The sequence below is a fragment of the Gobio gobio genome (genome assembly GCF_949357685.1).
Source record: "Gobio gobio genome assembly, chromosome: 25".
Classification (NCBI taxonomy): Eukaryota; Metazoa; Chordata; class Actinopteri; order Cypriniformes; family Gobionidae; genus Gobio; species Gobio gobio.
Window position 1 is genome coordinate 25914116 of NC_137121.1, and position 20950 is coordinate 25935065.

The following is a 20950-nucleotide window of genomic DNA, read 5'->3' on the forward strand; positions in this document are numbered from 1 at the left end:
TGAAATTGTTCCCCGGTCCCCAGGTTTGGTAACGGATCGTAGCACGGGATGCTATCAGGCAAAGCTGCACGGGGCTTCCCTATGGGATTCGCTTGGAGTAGTAGGCCCCACGTGGCCTCCTCTGAGGGCACGCTCCTGTCTCGTGGTCTCTGGATAGGTCCAGTCACTGAGCAGAGGGCTGTGATGGAGAAATGCCCGGCATTGTTGCAGGTGGTAGGCCCGTTAGGCCTCCCTGATGATGCGAGTCCCTATCTTCCCTGCTACCTCGAGGGCTAGCACGACTGTGATCAGGTTTCAGGCCCGTTTGGCCTTCCTAAGGGCGAGCTCCGCTGTTGGACACGCAAGCAGTCGGCAAGGGTTACCAGGTGGAGGCTCCTCTCGGCCTCCATGGGGAACGAGTTCCCCTGGCGGGAACGCACAACTGGCTTTACGCTGACAGCTAGTGGTCACCCGCTATCAGGCGCCGGTCTCTGGCCGTTCGCGAGACCTGGAGGCGGTGTTCTTACCCTAGCACGACGAAACTTACTGCTGCTATGCGGTCCCCACGGGAGGGGACTTTCATAGTTTGCCTACTGCATGGTTACCTACCAGGCAGGCTTATGAGCTCCTCTCGAATGAGGGTCTACTATGAGCTTACGGCCGCTTGGCGCTGGTTAAGGGTTGTAGGCCCCTCGGGGCCTCCCTGGCATAATCAGCCTGTAAGGCCTCTGGCCTCCTAAGCACGTTTTAAAGTAGGCGCTTGGTAGATCCGAGGATCGAGCGGCTAAACTCCCCTTGCTAGCAAGGGTTATATAGCACTTCGCTGAGAGCTGCTCTCCGGGATAACCCGTCTCTGAGATCTGGCTAGTGGATGTCACTGCCTTTTTTGCAGCACCCTAGCGGGATGCCTCTTCGGAGGCGAGTACCAGAGGCTCTGTACTGTACAGACAGGGTTGACCGTATTACGTGTCCCATAACAGACTGGGTCACCTGGTCAGGTCTCCCTGGTGGCATTCGGTGAGAACCTCCTGATTAGTGACTGGCATAGGGTTCCCTCGTAGTTCCCTTGCCACGTTCCCTTAAAGGAACCCCTTCTAAGTCGAATGGGCTGGTTCCAGGCCTTCGAGCAGGGCCTGGGAAGGACGTCATGTGTGTGAAGGTTCCTTCTTGGGCGATAGCTTGGGCTATGACCGTAGGGAGCGCTGTCACTGACAGCCTAATGTGACCAGAAGGGGAGTGGTTCAGGCATCTCAGTAGAATTTGCTTGTCTTGACAGTTGTCACTGCCAGTGGGCATGCACTCCCGTCGGCATGGCGGCGTTGGTATATCGTTCCCCGTAGCGTCAAGCTGACGCAGCGCGAGTTCCCTTTCGAAAGGGAACGTCTCAGGTTACGAATGTAACCATTGTTCCCTGAGAACAGGGAACGAGACGCTGCGTCGCTGTGCCATGCCGCAGGGCCTGCCTGCCGAAAACAGTCCCTTCAGACGATTAGATACTGTCATGCTGGCAAGGCGCCCTTATATACTTCCTGGTCGCACCTTGATGACATCATAGGCTGTCGCCGGTCAATAGGATTGAAGTTTTTTCATTGTGATTTCAGGCACCAGTCACGCTGGAGGCGTTCCCCGTAGCGTCAAGCTGACGCAGCGTCTCGTTCCCTGTTCTCAGGGAACAATGGTTACATTCGTAACCTGAGACGTTTTCACTCGCGTGTTCACGAGCTGTGAAGGCTCCACCCTCTGGGGTTGGGAGCAGCAGCTCATTTGCATTTAAAGGAGACACACACAAAACAGCTTATTTTTCTCAAACCCAAAAAATGGTAGCCTTACGTTGTCATACTCAATTCTAGTCAGAATATGAGTCTGATACGGCTCCATTGGGCTGTGATTATGAGGCGTGTTTCAACCGAACCAGGAAAGACCTCAATTGGATAGACCTACAACCAATAAGAGCAACGGAGCAACGCATAACGTTAGCTGTCAACAGAACTCAACTGCACGCACGCTGGAAGAAGAAGAATAAGATGAGTGTAAATGATTTTTGCCGGTGTTGTAAAAAAGAATCGGATCAAAACAGGGCAAATACATTAAAAGATAATTAGCAAATATGACTATATATCAAGGTGGAAACTGTCAAAACGGCAATCTCTCAGAAAAACAAATGCATAATTTTCAATGTCAACAGTAAGAATAAACTAAGCTAAGTGCAAAAAGTGCCCAATATAAGAGATCGGAAGAAGCAATGTAAATAACAGGCATTCACACACACACACAGAGTACTTACCAACATGATCACCATTTTTGAGAGAAATAGTAAAGGTGAATGTATATACAAACAAGTTCTCCGTTTAGGATTAGAACGAATTCAACCCAAGCCTTCTTTGGTGACGAGAATGCTTACGTTACTGTTTATCGTTTGTCCATCATCGTTTAAAGCCCGCTCTGGCAATTTCATTGGTCCGAATAGCTCCTGTTCGGGCATAGTTGCTCAACAATGGATCAATTCCAGACCCAATTTGCCAAATTCAATGTTGTGGGCGGGGCTAAATTCGGCTGGCATCCAGGCAAAAAAATTGCATTTTCAGAATGGTATATTAAATGATCCGTTAGGAATTTTGATCTGAGACTTCACAGACACACTCTGGGGACACCTGAGACTTAAAGTACATCTTATAAAAAGGGGCATAATAGGTGCCCTTTAAAGGGATACTTCACCCAAAACTTCTGTCATTAAATTCTCACCCTCATGTCGTTCCATTATATTACAATTATGTATATTAAAAATGTCCTGGCTCTTCAAATTATTTATAATGGCAGTGAATGGTTATGTCGTTTTTGATGTCCATAAAAGTGCATCTATCCATCATTGTTACAGGTTGGTAGTGCAGCAGGGATGATAACAGACACGGACTTCAAAACAAAAGACGGATTTAATAAATCAAGGAATCCAACAGGAACAAAACACAGCATACCAAAATACGTATAACATTAACATTAGAACGGACAAGGAGTGCTGGGAGTGAGTTCCATATAAAGGGAGTGTAGACGATGACAACCAGGTGCAGGGAATCCGGGGAGAGCGGGAGAGATGATGAGGAAGTGAGTTCAGGTCTGAGACAGGGAGGATTCTGGGAAATGGAGTCCGGGACAGGCGTGGAGTGTAACAATCATATAACAGCTCCACACGGCTCCAGGGGTTAATAATAGCATAATAGCAACTGGACCTTGAAAGTCTTCATTAAATTGCTGTCTATGGAGGGGTCAGTAGTTCATATTAGTTCTTAATAGTAGTATTGCAATAGTTCTCTTTAAATGACTCATTTGCATTTGTTCCTTGAGTGTGAAAAACACATAAATAATTTGTACTAATCTGCATCTTCATGTGTGCTTGGCAGGAGCAGAAAATGGCAACCAAATACCTGATGCTTATTGCCTTGGGGACTGCAGTGATTGGCAGTGTGCACTGTTGCCCTGAGCAGTGTACCTGCTCTGATAGATATAACTACCAGTTTGCAAATTGTGCCTACAGAGACCTCCAGGAAGTACCCGTGGGCTTGCCGTCCAACGTGAGCACCCTGGGTCTTTTAGCTAACAAGATTAAAGTGCTGAAATCCAAAACCTTTATAAATGTGACCCAGACGACCTCTCTTTGGTTGGCTCACAATGAAATCGTCACTATCGAGAGTGGCACCCTGGCTCCAATGATTAAGCTGAAACATTTGGATATTAGCCACAACAAAATTGTGCATTTTCCATGGGAAGACTTGACCAATCTCACTGCCCTGCAGTTGTTAAAGATGAACAATAACGAGATGGTCAGCATCCCCAAGAACGCTTTTTCCAACCTGAAGGACCTGCGTTCGGTCCGTATCAACAATAACAAGTTTACCACCATCGTGCAGGGAACGTTTGATGCTTTGACTGGCCTGGCCCACATCCAATTCTTCCACAACCCCTTCATCTGCTCCTGCAACCTTGAGTGGCTTAGGGACTGGATCATGAAATCCTACTCAATCTCAATCCCTGACCAAAACAACATTGTCTGCGATTCTCCTTCCCACCTCAAAGGTACACAGGTCATTAGCATACCCAAACTGGATTGCAAGGCCCCGTCCGTGTCCATCACATATCAGTCAAACATCGAAAAAACCGAACTCTATGAGGGATATATGGTCATGCTATTCTGCGAAACAAAAGGAACCCCTAAACCTGACGTCACATGGGAGATATACGCTGGAAACCAACTGATTACGTTCCCTTTGCCCGCCGTAGTCGAAAAAATCGAGGTTCCAATTAATGGGACGGCTACAAACACAAGGTTCCTTGTGTTTCAAAATGGCACCTTGACCATCCCTCACATGAGCAAGAAAGAAGATGGCAACTACACCTGCTCTGCTGTCAACGACATGGGAAAAGCCGAGAGCTCGGTGAGACTTGTGGTCGCAGGCACCAAAATTGCCATCAATTCGATGCTTGACACAAAAGCACCCAGCCATTTACCAGAAGACAAACTTGATGTTTTGACATGTGATGTTTGACAAACTTGACATGGATATAAGTCTTACATAACTTTTAATCATGAGAAAATGTCATTTGTTTTTCTTGACATATGGATATAAGTGTGTAACCATTTCATGCATTTGAAAACAGGTTTTCTACTTATATTTCTTATTAAGAATGGAGGACAAGAAGAACATGTTTCAAAAGAGTGTTAACTGTTTAAGAATTTAAGGGAATTAAGTTTCAAGCCTGTTACTGCCCAAAAGAAGTTATGCAGTACATTTAAGGGCTAGATTTTGCTTGACAAGCAAAAAAATACATATAAAATATATATATATATATATACACACTAGGTGAAAACTTACATATATTGTGTTTTATTTTCTCTCTCTCTCATATTTCAAAGCTAATCTACAACTGCTGTGAGAAGCAACTTGGAAATAATAACTCGTTCTGCAGTCAAGGTCAGTTAGGCCAGGGAGAAGTTTAGGGAGTCAGATAAGATGTATCCAATTAAAAATATTTACGCACGTCAAGTAGGCATAACCATAATGGGATGTTGGTGAACATTATGGGATGTTGATGACTATTACTGGACTAACCAGAAAATGTACTTATATGATAAAAGGAAGTAGGAGGTCTGATAATCTGCTCATTTGTTTATCTAATCCATTTCGAAAGTCTTTGTTGTGCTGAAAAAAATATGTATTAATATGTTTTGTTTGGAGCTCACTTTGTAGCTCTCTGATGTATGTTTTGGTTGTAAGAGAGACTACCCTGAATTTCAAATTTCAGAAATAAATTTGGTTTGATCATTTTACTATTGAGTGGCCTGACTTTAATCTTATAGGTTAATTTCCACCACATTTTTCCACTGAAGTGCAAGACACACTCTCTGTGTTCTCGCTTTTGATAAAGCGCCATATGCTGCCACGCACCACCAGACACATTGCATTCTCATGTTCAAGGCAGCAATGCAAAACAGAGAATCTGATCACCATACAGGCAAAAAAAAGTTCACTTCAAGAATGAAAAAGTGGCATTGATGTGTTTTGCTGTAAGAACTGCACAACGGAAACAGAAAGGGCTGCCTATATAAGCCTATATCTTTCCATAAGCACAGATTTTACACAGAAAGAAAAATACTGAAAGATGCCTATACACGCTCTTCCAGCATAGAGTAAAGACATTATTCAGTAACAACGTTTTGAGATAAATTGTGTCGTTTAATGGAAAACAATGTGAATGGCGCGGCAGGACTAGGGCTGTCACTTTTTATTCGATATTCGAATATGCATTCGAACATGACGTGAAATATCCGTAATCGAACTATAAATAAACTATCCAGTTTTTAAAGTGCCATGTAGAGTACTGCACGGGTGCGTGTAGGCCTACCCGCGAATATTGCTGAAACGGGTGAAAAACATCCTAACTGTGTCGGATACAGGTGCGGGTCAGACAAGGGAGAACACGGGTCTAAACACGGGTTTTAAACAGTCACGTGCAAACGAATTTATATAAAAAATATATTCATGTATATTGTAGATGTACAAAATCATATACAATACATATCCCTTGCCTGTATTTCAAGATGATAAAATAATTTCAAATCCATATTAGTTTATTTGTGCCCGCGCAGCGCGCGCGCCCTCCGACGCGTCCGCAAGAGCGCGAGGGTGCGCGCGGCAAAAATGACGTCAACGCGGAGTGGGCGGTCGTGCGCTTTGGGTGCGCAAGACCCCGGGTGCGTCTCAATCAGCTCCCTAATTCAGTAGTCAGGGCACTGATCAGGACATAAGGCAATGGGCTGACTCCCTGATCAGTGCCCTGACTACTGAACTAGGCAGCTGATTGAGACGCACCCCCCACGCCTGGTGGTGTGCAGCGGGTTTTTTGTAACAGCGCGCGCGACTCCGCATCCGAAGATGAACGAGTTCTAGGCGAATCTAGCCGAGCATGACGTCTCATCACACCGGTACCCAGTTTGCACATACAAATTAGGTGCTTATATTTACAAAATGAGCCTACAAACGCAGAAATAAGCCATTTTAAATAAAGATCCATGTTTAATTTTTTTTAAAAATTCACGAAACTAAATGAAAATGTTTAGTGAAATTAGGGAATATTTAAGAGATTGTTAATTTAGTTGTTTAACTATAGCCTACATGTGTGCATATATTTTTTTGCATAATTATTTTGTAGTGTGGTTTTCAGTGGTGTACTAAAATAAATATAATCACCTGAGTACATTAGCCCACTTCTTCTCGACGCTGTTTCCTGATGGTTTATAGAATAATTACTCAGAGTCGCCCTCTGTCGTTTCAAAGAAAAGCACAACGGCGAGAACATCGTTAAGCGTTTTCTTATAGCTTAATGGTTTTCTATGGGAGAAAAACGCTTAACGTGGAATTAAACACGTTGCGTTCATATTCTGGGCTCATCTGATTTTTTGTACATAGTATACATTATTAATATAGTGTATTATGAGTTTGGTATCTTAAAAACAGTGTCTTAGTACATTAAGCCACGTTAAGCGTTTTAGAATGTCCCGGCTGAAGTTGTCCTTGTGTTAATGGTCGTGTAATAACTTCTGTATGCTGGCAATAAACATTTTTTTAAGTGTGTCTATAATGTGATAATGTAAACTGATTTTATTGTGGGTGCGGGTGTTGTTGTTTTTTGTCGTGGGGTTTGGGGAGCTCGTAGATATTCGAATATATCCGAATACATTGCTTGATATTTGATATTCGTTCGAATTAGATTTTTCTCAAAAATGACAGCCCTAGTCGCGACCCCCTTTATTCCAACACGATCTCATGAAAGTGCGTATCTATAGCATGAATTGTATTTATCTTACCATTTATACCCTATTACCCTTTTAATAGGAGGTGAAATGGAAATAGCTATCTAAATTTTGGACCCCCTTCTGGCTCCACCACTGCTGTTGCTGTTGTGTGCGTTTAGTAATTTGGCGGGTGAATTATGTATATGATGCATATTACGAAATTATTGTGAACTATATGTTCAAACGTTGTTCAAATGTTTACTACAGTAAAGTTGAGCGAGTGGATCTCTGAGATGGTGTGAGTGGAAGTGGGGCTCATTTGCATATTCATGTTCATTAGACATTTTTAATATAACTTCGTATTCGTCTGAAAGAAGAATGTCATATACACCTCGGATGACTTGAGGGTGAGTAAATCATGGACTAATTTTCATTTTTGGGTGAACTATCTCTTTAAGGCATGAAGGCACAAAACTTACATTTTGTGCAGTTTTTAACCCCTAGAGGTCAACGGTCGCCGCGACCAACTCAATTTTTTCTTATAAGTGCAAAATACTCTGTCAATTTTGGTCATTCAGACAAGTGTTATACATCATTATAATCTATTAAGTTTCTACTTTTATTTGTGTATACTCAAAATAAAAACTAAATGTTGTGCTTTTTGCAAAATAAAGAAAACCAACATGATGCACGATCTGCAGCCTCTCACTGAAGTTCATTCTGATCTTCAGAAAATGAACTGTAACTTAATGAATACTTGTCACACAAACATGAGACATATGTCAAAGAAACGTTGAAATGTCATGTTTTAAATAATGAAAATAAAATCTAAAAACAAATAAATGCATCAACTCGAAGAAAGAAAAAAAACCCATCAAGTTTAGTGCAAGTACTTTACATCGTTTTGAGATGCGGTGATGAATAATCCTGGAATAATATACCTCAGAAGAAAAGCTATTTATTTCTAAGAGCAACGGATCCAGCCAAGGATTGTAAGGTAGGTTTACTCGGGTAGTGTCTGTGAATATTAAACCGTAAAAAAAACGTTTAAATATGACTCATGTATGTGTCTGTGTGACGTATTAAACACGTATTAAATGCAGATTAACATGTATAATATAACAAATATGCAAAATATTATGTCATAAACGTAAGACTGTCTAGACAAGATTTCTTTGGCCTGTTTTGGATAGATTATGAAGTCTTTACTGTAAAATGTCACATCAATAAAGCTTTTGTTCACAAATTTCTGCTCAGATGCTATAAATACAGTACCAGTCAAACGTTTTGTGTACAATTCTTCTTGTAGCCATTAAAAACGTATTGTTTCATATTTATGTATAAATATTATAGCCTAATGTTATGATTTAATTTCATCTATGCTAATGATGAAAAGTGCACAACATGAATAAGAAAGGACATATCATAAGATGCGCAATATTTCAGAAGACATATTTTTTTGTTTTGTAGAAAGCCTTTCTTTAAGGTGAATTTAGTTTTATATAAATTGTATCTTAATTTCAATCAATGTTTCATCAGCCAATTGCCTGGATTTAATAAATAAGAAGCTAATAGGCTATAGCAGACAATATAATCACGATGGCGTGCTCACTTGCATTGCACGTGAACTGGAGCACGTCTCATAAATGAACCGAAATTCAGCATATAGGCTACTTACCTCACAGACATGATATTTGAGTATTGTGTGTATCGGATAGTTTCAACGCTATCTCACGACCAGTTTCTACGTATTTTACGAGGTGGCTAATTCGTACGACCTCACTCATTTGTGAGTGATTTGTATGTTTTGTCTAAACCCGAGTGACGGGTAGGTTTACAATGTCATTGTAAAAAAAAAAGTAGTTTCATTGTAGGTCAATGTGTTCAATGTCACAATATTACTATTTTTTCGGGGGGGGTTTTTTGCATGAGACTTCTTTCAAAAACATAAAAAATTGTGTCATTCGTACGTAATTTAAAATATAAAAGTCCTTTGTAATGTGCCTTTGGCTCTCATTTTCTATTGTTACCTATATTCTAAATATACAAAAAATATATATTTATTTTGTAAATTTTGTAAAGAGCTCCCCTCTGTCACATACCTGACTCAAAAGATCATTCATTATGCGGCTCATTATTCGGGTCTTTTGTTCTCTCAGGTGTGATTCACAGCATTATTCATGATCATTCACGCCTCTTCATATATGCGCTTTGTAAAGAAAAAAGTGTCTTTTTAATCAATATCTTGTTTTATGTGAATGAGTAGGCACAATGATTCTCACATCAGTTTGAAACAAAAAGTGTAGGCAACAACACCCAACACCCAATGGAGTCAGATAAAAGTAATTTGGAATTAAAAAGACAGAACGCAGAAACCCTCTCCCCGCTTATCGGAAGCCGTCATTGGGACAATTGGGACTTACACTATTGTGTGTATTGTGGCCTTATTTCAGTGTCTTAAATGTTTTGTTTTTTCAAAAAACACGCATAAACGTTATCTAAATATACAAGCATGTACATACATGTTGCTCACATATTATAATGACGTTTTTACTACCTTTCTGGGCCTTGAAAGTGTTAATTAAATTGCTGTCTATGGAGGGGTCAGAGAGCTCTCGGATTTCATCAAAAATATCTTAATTTGTGTTCCGAAGATGAACGAAGGTCTTACGGGTTTGGAATGAAATGAGGTTGAGTAAATTATGAATTTTGGGTGAACTATCCGTTTTGGAAAGATATTTGGAAGATACTTGGAAGTTGGAAGAATGTTTGTAACCAAGCAGATCTCGGCAGCCATTGACTACCATAGTGGGGGGAAAAAATACTTTGGAATTGAATGGCTGCCGAGATCTGTTTGGTTACAAACATTCATCCAAATATCTTCCTTTGTGTTCAGCAGAACAAAGAAATGTATACAGGTCTGGAACAACTTGAGGGTGAGTAAATGGTGACAGAATTTTCATTTTTGGGTGAACTATCCCTTTAAGTTCTGAAATGATTTATCTTTGTTTTCATTTTACAGCATAAAAACAGCTGTTTTAACAGGGGTGTGTAGACTTTTTATATCCACTGTATTTTCCTATTCCTTATTGCAGTGTTTTTAATCCCAGAAACATGGCACTGCACATTTTTATATGTCTCTCTTATTTGGCACAGGATTTCACATGAGTTCTCTTAGGCTTGAAAACCACTGCTGTAGTGAAATACTCTCCTTGTACAACACTTACCTGCACTCTGGTGAAAGTAATTCATTATTCATGTCATTCTTAGCAATGATTGAATCACAAACAAACATTTCAGCAGCTCATCACTGCAGCAACCTTTTTGGAGTTTCCTATACAGAGAATAATTGAGGATGTTCAACTTGGGAAATAAATAAGCGGAATACATTAATGACATCAGCAACACAATGTATCTGAGATGGATTACTTAATAAAATAATAAAGAAAGTTTTGAAGTTTGCTTTGATACAATAAACGTTCATAACGAACCAAAATTGCACGTAGCCTACTTGGTGGCAAGATGCACAGCACCACCTTGTGTTTGTATCAGCAAACTTTTTTTAATCACAACCTATATCATATTTAATTTAATCCAGCCATATGTAAGATTACAAGCAACAAATCTTTTGAATTGAGAAGTGATCTGAAAATGTTTCTAACGAACAGTGGATATTTGAAGAGAATAGCAGTAGTGCCGCCGAGTGGCCTCTTCAAGAGTCGTGTAGATTAAATAAATCGACAACAATAAACATTGCTTTTTGGCTCTAATTCGGTTCATTACTGATATTCAAATGAAACCATTAACGCAATACGAAAACCCTTTTTTTTTACTCACCACCAGTTGCAGATGTAAATACAGGTGGAGAAAAGCAGCACAAGTGTTGATGAACGAGGAGACTGCGGTCTTCGCGCGAGCAGTGTGACGACATAAGGCGAACTAGAAAAGCAACTCGACTCAATTTACCCGCGAATAGTGAGAAATGTAGGTCTACAAAGAAACACATAAATATAATTCAACTAACCCACACTTTATATTCTTTTTTTATTTTTAAGTAAAAGTTAAAACTTACTTTAGACATGGTGTGAGAAGAACCACAAACAATCCAAGAGAAATATTTCTTGTTGCTAGTGAGGCTGGAAGTTGTTGATCTTACTAAAAAGCTAGTGTATAGCCTACTACTTTTAAACAAAAAAATAAGAAATTATACTTCTCCAGAAATTGTGACCGATAAAAATGTCTTTGTTAAAGGGAAAGTTCACCTAAAAATGAAAATTCTGTCATCATTTACCAGAGGTGGACAAAATATACACAACTCCATTACTTGAGTAAAAGTAAAAGTAGCCTACTATTGGTTAAATATTACTCCATTACAAGCAAAAGTTGTAAAGATAGATTTTTACTTGTAAAAGTATAGAAGTACTTACTTTTAAAAGTACTTCAGTGTCAAAAGTAAAAGTAAACGCATTATTTTATTATTGTTGCATTTTTGTATGAATGCACGCTGTTACATCATGGTGGTTTAAGCCAGTCATGCTACATCTGACATGCTAGCATATCTTGAACTCATTTAAATACTTGTTTAAAAGTTACAAAGCTCTTATCAAAGTCAAAATCACTAGAACAAAAAGGTTTCTTTCTACATGTGTTTATTTGACAGGATTATGTAAAAAACATTTCTGAAAGGACTTCAGTTAACATTATTAGCCCAATTACGTTTTTGCATGCTAACTAACTAACATCATTGTCGAACGTTACCTATGCGTTAACGCTCTATCCACAAGGCTATGGCAACATGGTGGGTAAAACTATAAAAATCATTTGACCAACCATATTTCAAACCAGTGTTAATTCTGACAGTAAATTTTGATTTAGTTTTAGTCAGTCTTTTGACTATAACATTTTAGGCATCTGAATTGTTTTAGTCTAGTTTTAATTAATAATTTAATAAGTATGACCATGGTTGCACGCACTGCATCTGAGAATTGCCGCCTTCTATTTTGCCATCAATTGATTCGTGTTCAAAAAATACTTGGAAATCATTGAACTTTATGTGATCCTACAAGAGTGATTACTTATAGGCTGTCTGCAAAACAAAAAACAAAAAAAACAAACAACAATCACGTTTTAAAGAAGAAAACAAATCATCCACTGTCTTTCAAAGCGGCTACGACTTTCTACTTCGAGGGCCTTGATAGAAATGTGGAGTAAAAAGTATGATATTTGTCTTTCAAATGTAGTGAAGTAAAAGTCAAGTTTCCAAAAAAATACTACTCAAGGAAAGTAAAGATACTCAAAAAGTGTTCTTAAGTACAGTACTCAAGTAAATGTACTTAGTTACTGTCTCTGTCATTTACTCACCCTCATGACGTTGCAAACTGTAAGACATCTTCAAAAAACAAATGAAGATATTTTGAATTAAATCTGTGAGATTTCTGTCCCTCCATTTACATAATTTGGATTAGTTTAACAGTCTTTTTAATACCTTTTTGAAGCGTCAAAGGGTTAGTTGTGTAGCTGCCAATGGAGTGCGTTCGTTTCATAATTTCATCAAAAAGATCTTTTTTTTGTGTGTTCTGAAGATTAACAAAATTATTACGAGTTTGGAATGACATCAGGGCGAGTAATTAATGACAGAATATTATTTTTTTTGGGTGACCTGTCCTTTTATGCAATGGGTTTTGATTGGATCTCAATTTTGAATGACAATACTTTTAAATAGTCACTTTTCAATTCCTAAATGCATGATGTTGTTATTGCATCATGAGCATTGTTTTTTAGCCTATTAATCATATTTCGCCACTAGAGGTCGCTTATTCCAAAGGTTGAAAAGTGACTATTTAAAAGTATTGTAATTCAATATTGATATCCAAACAAAACCCATGTGAAAACAGCTCATATCTATAAAGGAAAATAACGCAACTCTTTTAAGATTGTATGAGCTCCTCACTTCCATTCTGTGGCTGCAGGTCTATAGAGAGCTGCGTTTCTGCAGCTAAACCTGACAATAATATCAACTGAAAGGTTTAGCTTTTGTCTGAGGCTGCACTCACACCAGTAGGTGTCAGTATAAGCCAGCACAACATATAAACTAACTGGGCGCATTCATGTTGCTTTTTGCTGTAGTTTTATGGCCGTCGTGCTATATTTGATGAGATAGCCTACAATGTCAGTATCGTATAGTAGGTATGTACTAAGTAGGCTACTTTACTGTCTTCATGTATTGCTGCTAACGCACTTTAATTTCCCCACTGGGATCAATAAAGTACTACTACTACTACTACTACTACTACTACTACTACTACTACTACTACTACTACCACCGCTATTTTATCATAGTAAACACTTCTAAATAAATAAATGTAATACTATCATTGATGCTGATACAAAATCCATTGTAGGCTAAAAATCAAAAGGTCAAGTTACTTTAAAAATTACAATTTAATTCCCCACAATACTTTATGTTTTCCCCTCTGAAATCCCAGAAAGTGTGTAAAAAAATTGGATAAAAAATCTGCTAAAATGACCGAGCTACAGCACAAAATGAGTGTGTATAAAATTACCACTAGATGGCAGTATATAAAAGGGTACGGGCGTCACCACCGCAAACAGCAACAAAATAAAAGGCAATGAAAAGACATAAACAAGATCTTTTTGTGCCCCTCAAAGCAAAGTGCATTCACAGTATCATTGTATTTAGTGTCGTTTCTTGAGAAGGTAACTTTCACTAAAGTCACACAAATTTCAGCTCTTGTTGAGCTTCATCGCGCTGTCATTGTTTCTGCAACTCGGTTCACTTCTTTTTTAATGGCCACTGGTTTGCGAAATCCCCTCAAGGAAATTGTAACACTTTTATTCTAACTGTATAGGCTACAGACATTTACAAAATATGTTTACATTAACATGTTTTGTGTGATTCTCTGTTCCTTTTTGACAAATAAATAATCACTAGACAAGTATATTTGGACTTCCCCTTTTTGTCATTCTCTTCTGTTTTCTCAATGAGTAATAAGCTTAAATAAAATAGTTTGTTCCCCTTTGCTTTATGGTAGGCGACTTTTTCATCTCTAAAACCATTACTAACCTGTAAAATTCATTCGGACACAAGCAAATGTGTTTGTGATTGTATGTGCAATCTTTTAAAAGGGCTTTTTATAGTTTGTATATGAAAACTAATTGTGTGGCTAATAATCACATCGAAAAGACAAGGGGCATGGGTCATGTGATATAAATGATCAACTGTATCTAAATTATGAATAACCTTCATCTGGACGGCAAAGTCCCTGTGGCATTAATGCGGAATTGAAGGGAGAGGCTGCGCGTTCACAATCCCTCCCCTTCCACAGTGGAGGCGGGAGCGCGCAGTGGATTCTGTCCAAACTCAAGCGCGATCATGAGAAAACAGCCTCTGGACTGCTCAGCATCTCACGGACACTAAAATGTATCATCTGCCGTCTGCTAACCAAAACAGCAGAGATTTCCAGCGGGATATAAAAGGCTACATCATGTTTTGGGATAATTTGACGTCTGAGCATTAAATATTGTTTTTAAATTTCATCAAGTGTCGTGTTGAGTGAAATCCGCGCGAGTGTTAGGAAATATCACTTACAGGTAAGGCACTATGAGAAAGTTTTTATGCAACAATTTTTCCAGAATGTAGACGGTTAAACAAGAACAAATAAACCGCAAAAGTGCGTTTCTTCTTTAAACTTTTAAGCAAAAGTAAGGATTGTATGGGTTAAGAAGTAGTCGCTACAAATGTCGAGATGTTCAAGGAAGCACAAAGAAGTTGTGCTATATAAAGTGAAGCGCGTTTTTCAGCACGCTGGACAGCGAGCACGGTCCGAGCGTTGCGTTCTCGAGTCTCTGCTGCCCAGTCGTCCGGTAACAGCAAGACGCTCGAGCATGTCTGATGTCTTACTTTTGTTTCTATTCATTCGTCTCAATTAGTCCTCAAGAACTTGTTTTCGAGAGGAAAAAAAGAGAATAACAAGTGTGATGGTTACATGCAGTTACTATACTAATAACTATAAATGATGCATAATTACATGCCACTAAATCAAACCAAACCCTAATCCTAACCCGATAGTAAGTACATGTAGATAATTACTCAGTACTTGTTGGAGTAAGTACAATGTAACAACGTGTAACCCTTTGTTTGCTTACACTTTATTTTAAGGTGACATTGTTACAGTGAAATTATACACTCTGAAAAATGCTGGGTTAAAAATAACCCAAGTTTGGTTGAAAATGGACTAACCCAGCAATTGGGTTGTTTTAACCCAGTGATTGGGTTGTTTAAGCAAACATTTAACCCAACCGCTGGGTTAAAACAACCCAATAGCTGGGTTAGTCCATTTTTAACCTAGCATTTTTTAGAGTGTATGTAAGTGCTGAGTAATAATTATTAAATACATGCACTAACTATAGGATTAGGGTTTGGTCGAGGGGTAAATTGCATGTAATTATGCAGTAAATTATGCATAATTACATGCAACTAACCCTCGACTAAACCAATAGTGTTATTACTATGGTAAGCGTAACACTCTAAAAAAAAAAAAGGTTCTATATGGCACCAAAAATGGTTCTTGGCTCGTAATCATAGGGGAACATTTTTAGTGCTATATAGCACCAATTTTGGTGCTTCAGTGGTTCTTCAGCTGTTCTTCAGAGGTGCTATATTGCACCTTAGTCAAAGAACCGGTGAAGAACCTCTGAAGAACAGCTGAAGAACCACTGAAGCACCAAAATTGGTGCTATATAGCACTAAAAAAGGTTCCCCTATGATTACGAGCCAAGAACCATTTTTGGTGCCATATAGAACCTTTTTTTTTTTTAGAGTGTACCCTTTATTTAAAAGTGTCTATGTTACACTGTAATTATACATATAAGTACTGAGTGATATTAATTAACTACATGTAGCCTACTTACTATAGGGTTAGCATGTAATTATGCATAATTTATAGTTATTACTATAGTAAGTGCGTGCAACATGTAACAATGACACTAAAATAAAGTGTTACCAAATAAAGTGTAACCAATAATAATACAAATGTGTTTTGGTAACCTTTCAAAATATATTTGTTTGACCCTATGATAGCATCAATTGCTTTTTATTATCATCATAATAGTTTGCAATAGTTCACTTTAAATGACTCATTTGCATTTGTTCCTTGAGTGTGAAAAACACATAAATAATTTGTACTAATCTGCATCTTCATGTGTGCTTGGCAGGAGCAGAAAATGGCAACCAAATACCTGATGCTTATTGCCTTGGGGACTGCAGTGATTGGCAGTGTGCACTGTTGCCCTGAGCAGTGTACCTGCTCTGATAAATATAACCTCCAATTTGTAGATTGTGCCTACAGAGACCTCCAGGAAGTACCCGTGGGCTTGCCGTCCAACGTGACCACCCTGGGTCTTTCAGCTAACAAGATTAAAGTGCTGAAATCCAAAACCTTTATAAATGTGATCCAGACGACCTCTCTTTGGTTGGCTCACAATGAAATCGTCACTATCGAGAGGGGCACCCTGGCTCCGATGACTCAGCTGAAAAATTTGGATATTAGCAACAACAAAATTGTGCATTTTCCATGGGAAGACTTGACCAATCTCACTGCCCTGCAGATGTTCAAGATGAACAATAACGAGATGGTCAGCATCCCCAAGAACGCTTTTTCCAACCTGAAGGACCTGCGTTCGGTCCGTATCAACAATAACAAGTTTACCACCATCGTGCAGGGAACGTTTGATGCTTTGACTGGCCTGTCCCACCTCCAAATCTTCCACAACCCCTTCATCTGCTCCTGCAACCTTGAGTGGTTTAGGGACTGGATCATGAAATCCTCAATCTCAATCCCTGACCAAAACAACATTGTCTGCGATGCTCCTTCCCACCTCAAAGGTACACAGGTCATTAGCATGCCCAAACTGGATTGCAAGGCCCCGTCCGTGTCCATCACATATCAGCCAAACATCGAAAAAACCGAACTCTATGAGGGATATATGGTCATGCTATTCTGCGAAACAAAAGGAACCCCTAAACCTGACGTCACATGGGAGATATACGCTGGAAACCAACTGATTACGTTCCCTTTGCCTGCCGTTGTCGAAAAAATCGAGGTTCCGATTAATGGGCCGCCTACAAACACAAGGTTCCTTGTGTTTCAAAATGGCACCTTGACCATCCCTCACATGAGCAAGAAAGAAGATGGCAACTACACCTGCTCTGCTGTCAACGACATGGGAAAAGCCGAGAGCTCGGTGAGACTTGTGGTCGCAGGCACCAAAAAGCATGCCATCAATTCGATGATCGACACAAAAGCACCCAGCCATTTACCAGAAGACAAACTTGGTTCAAAAGGCTCCAAAAACAGCGTTATTAGCATGTGGTCCAAATCTGAGGAGAAGCCAAAGAGCCTTCCAACCGGAACATCTCTCATAACGGTGGATAAAGAGCAAGTGGAGGATAGTTTGCCGTTTGTTGGCAAATGCGGAATAAATGACGGTACGCAGTACATCTCCAACCATGCTTTCAACCTCAGCTTGGATGAGCTCAAACAATACACGTTTGATTTCGGGGTGATCGCTCTGGAAGTTTCAGAGACTGAGGCCAAGGTTCAGCTGAACCCTTTCCAGATGGCCAAAGCCCAGTCAAACATTCACCTCAGTCAACAAGAAGACCTCCAAACTGTGAATAAGGAGCCTTTTAGTCTTTTCCAGACATCCACCAAAAAGTCCCCCCTGGACATGTTGTATCTTTGCGTCAGTACTGGCAATGGACACTCGGTGGTGCAGTGGTCCAAGATAGAGGAGGGCATCAACGCCTACCGCTTCCAGGGCCTCAAGCCAGGCACTAACTACACCCTGTGTCTCACCTATGGAGGCCAGGACTGTCAAGTCCAAGTGGTCTTCACAACTCGGAAGAAAATCCCATCTTTGCTGATTATAGTGGTCGTTAGCATTTTTTTGCTAGCCTTGGCAACCGTGCCCCTGCTGGGAGCCACCTGCTGCCATCTGCTCTACAAGTATCAAGGCAAGACCTACAAGTTGATTATGAAGACCCAAAACCCCGATCAGATGGAAAAGCACATAGCGACGGATTTCGACCCCAGGGCGTCTTTTGTGGGATCTGAGAAGAACTTTAACCCGAGCGAGCTGGGAGAGGGTGAAGGCGAGGTTGATGGCGAGGACGGAGAAGGTGAGGACGTCGAGGGCAGCGTGGTGACTGAGTCCATTCCCGAGTCACAATCCAAAACGCAGGAGGAGTTTGAAGTCGGATCCGAGTACAGCGATCGGTTGCCGCTCGGGGCTGAAGCTGTAAACATATCCGCGGAGATCAACGGTAATTACAAAGAACCCCGTTGAGATGTTTGCTCTTCGTTTGCTCTGAAACACAATACAAACCAGGTGAATATGGACTGTCATCTCACGTAAAGCCGCGGTCACACTAGACTTCAGACACTTATAAACATGAAATTTAACATTTAACAAATAGTAATTCACTCAAAATGTAAAAAATATACAAGCTAATCGACTTTACTGCAAAAACATCGCTATTTTAATTCAGCCAAGAAGTCACGCCGTGACGTATCGAACTTCTACTGGTCACATGTTTTCACGTGATGCGAATTCGCAGCTCAGCGTTAACCAAACTTGAACTTTGGAACGCAGCAAAACTCGAAATGCGAATGGAAGTCAATGGAACGAAAAGTGTAGCGTGACCGCGGCTTAATACAGACACGCGCGCTCATTTTTACCTCAGTAAGTTAGCAGTAAGTGCATACGATGAGTGTTCATTATTACAAATAGGGTTTTGAGATTTATCGAGTGGACTGGACTTTAATAGACAAATCTATCTTCAAAAAAAAAAACCTCATAATATCTACAATTCACTTTCCGTGAGTCTCGTCACCGTCATTGTCTCAAGTAGCATCCATTTTAAGTCGTAGTGGACAAACATCGAGCGCTTCTGAGGGAAATGTCACCCTGTTACTCTTTTCACAGCATGTGTGTGTCTGGAAAACGAACCAGGTCACCTTGGAAGAAAAAAACAAAACAAGTTTGTTAAGTGTAATGTGGGATCCCAAAATGTGTGATTTTTAATATCGGGTGCTTTAGAAATATCTCTCGCCTTTACGAATTGACTGAACGTGTCCTTTCGCCTTTATCCGTGGCATGTCACACAAAAGTATTTTCAAGTGTGTTTTATTAGGGTACTATAGACTGTAGATATTCAATGTCGATTTGTGATGTAAGCCAAGTAATCTGAGAAAATGTTCTCTCTTTTTTTATAAATATAAATGGTCCGTTTTTACCACCAGTCAATACGACATCGAGTGTCCAGTGCATTGACGCATAGTGGCTTGTTTCGTGTCCAGCTGTCCAATGATGTTGTAAAAATACTCAAACCTTTTAAAGATTTTGATATGATTTTATGTACGTGACCTTAATAAAATATTGAACGAACGAATGTATGGGGAATTATTTGCACACACAGAAAAGATAAATGTGGACAAGCTTTTCAGCGCAAATCACACACCTTACTTTGTAAAATCATACATCATTTGAAGTCTGTTCTTTGGACATTGAACGTTGGCAAGAAAATGTCCTGCGAAAGGCCGTCCAGGAGAACAGGTAAAACTCACACATATTTTTTTGCTTTTGTTTTAATTGTCATAAAAGTAGCCTACTAGGTGTGATTCATCTTTTGATTTTCTGAAACGAATATTTGAAAATAAAAATATAGAGAGCCTGAGTAGGTTATAACATATAAGCTAGGACATTTATAAATATTTATTAAATAACACGAAATCATGTTATCCCATTTTAGTAGCATATCTACTTATTTTGTGTCATGGCTATTGTATCACTTGCTTGAGAAAACTGATGGGCAGAACAAAGGAATAATGTGTTTTCGTAGTAGTTACGCGCACACCTCTGCATATTTATGTTAAATGTTATACGTTTGAATAACGAACGAAATCTTCTTACAGTTTTATACATTTAAAATCGCTGCACGGAAAATAAATAAAGCATAGGACTAACAATATTTCGTTAAAGTATTATAATTCGAAAGGTTTTCTTTTTTTATCTTTTCAACAATATGAAATCATGCGTTTGATTTTACGCGCCGCAGGAGAGGGCACCAATTCCCTTAATTCAACACACAGGGAACAGTCTTAGTTTTAATATTTATTTCATTTCAATCACAAATATGCCATAGGTAGCAGAACAAGACATAATAGGGGGTACTATGGAACTATCAAAATTAATGTAACAGTGAGACAGATTGTGTTTATATTTTGTCAGAGATGAAAAACAATTGCAATACAATTACAGTAAATGTTGTCTCAATAAGAGCATAGATCAACCCATAATGGACATTATTGGTTTCATCTGTTTGTTTACTATAAGAACATTCTCACCACTGGTAAAAGTCACACCAATGAGTGCAAAAATGAGAGGAAATGAATAATTCATCAATTTGCAAAAGAGCAGAACCTGTACATTCATAAATAGTCACACATACTAACCTCGCATCAAACGGTTAGATGGGAGTTCAGTGCCAAACTATATTTCCTGATACGCTAAGATGAAGATGGAAAGACAGTCTCACTCAGACATGCAACAAAAGACACAATCCATCCATCCATCCACACACACACACGCAAAGGATCCGTTAAC

General features: G+C 39.5%; 3 protein-coding genes across 5 annotated transcripts in view; 2 read left to right on the forward strand and 1 right to left on the reverse strand.

Annotated features, from left to right (window-relative positions):
- Window positions 1-3383: 3383 nt before the first annotated feature.
- On the forward strand, window positions 3384-4517 carry LOC307121262 (immunoglobulin superfamily containing leucine-rich repeat protein-like; the record flags this gene model as incomplete). Its single annotated transcript, XM_079808794.1, has 1 exon — window positions 3384-4517. The coding sequence occupies one exon, from the start codon at window positions 3384-3386 to the stop codon at window positions 4515-4517; it is 1134 nt and encodes a 377-aa protein (XP_079664920.1).
- A 10122-nt stretch (window positions 4518-14639) lies between these two features.
- On the forward strand, window positions 14640-19730 carry LOC307121445 (immunoglobulin superfamily containing leucine-rich repeat protein 2-like). The gene is made up of 2 exons (XM_079809038.1): window positions 14640-14875; window positions 16499-19730. Exon 2 carries the CDS (start codon window positions 16508-16510, stop codon window positions 18629-18631), a length of 2124 nt encoding a protein of 707 aa, XP_079665164.1. The 5' UTR covers window positions 14640-14875; window positions 16499-16507; the 3' UTR covers window positions 18632-19730.
- A 711-nt stretch (window positions 19731-20441) lies between these two features.
- Window positions 20442-20950, reverse strand: part of stra6 (signaling receptor and transporter of retinol STRA6) — a 46635-nt gene continuing 46126 nt past the window's right edge. For 2 of the 3 annotated variants that reach the window (XM_079810248.1, XM_079810247.1), the window contains one exon: window positions 20447-20950. This exon is cut by the window's right edge and continues 472 nt beyond it. The gene's annotated coding sequence lies outside the window, so the exon portion shown is untranslated. The other variant, XM_079810249.1, reaches the window with a different exon arrangement.

Excerpts from the sequence above, each read along its gene's own strand:
- LOC307121445 (XM_079809038.1), top strand. The coding sequence starts at position 16,508 with ATGGCAACCAAATACCTGATGCTTATTGCCTTGGGGACTGCAGTGATT.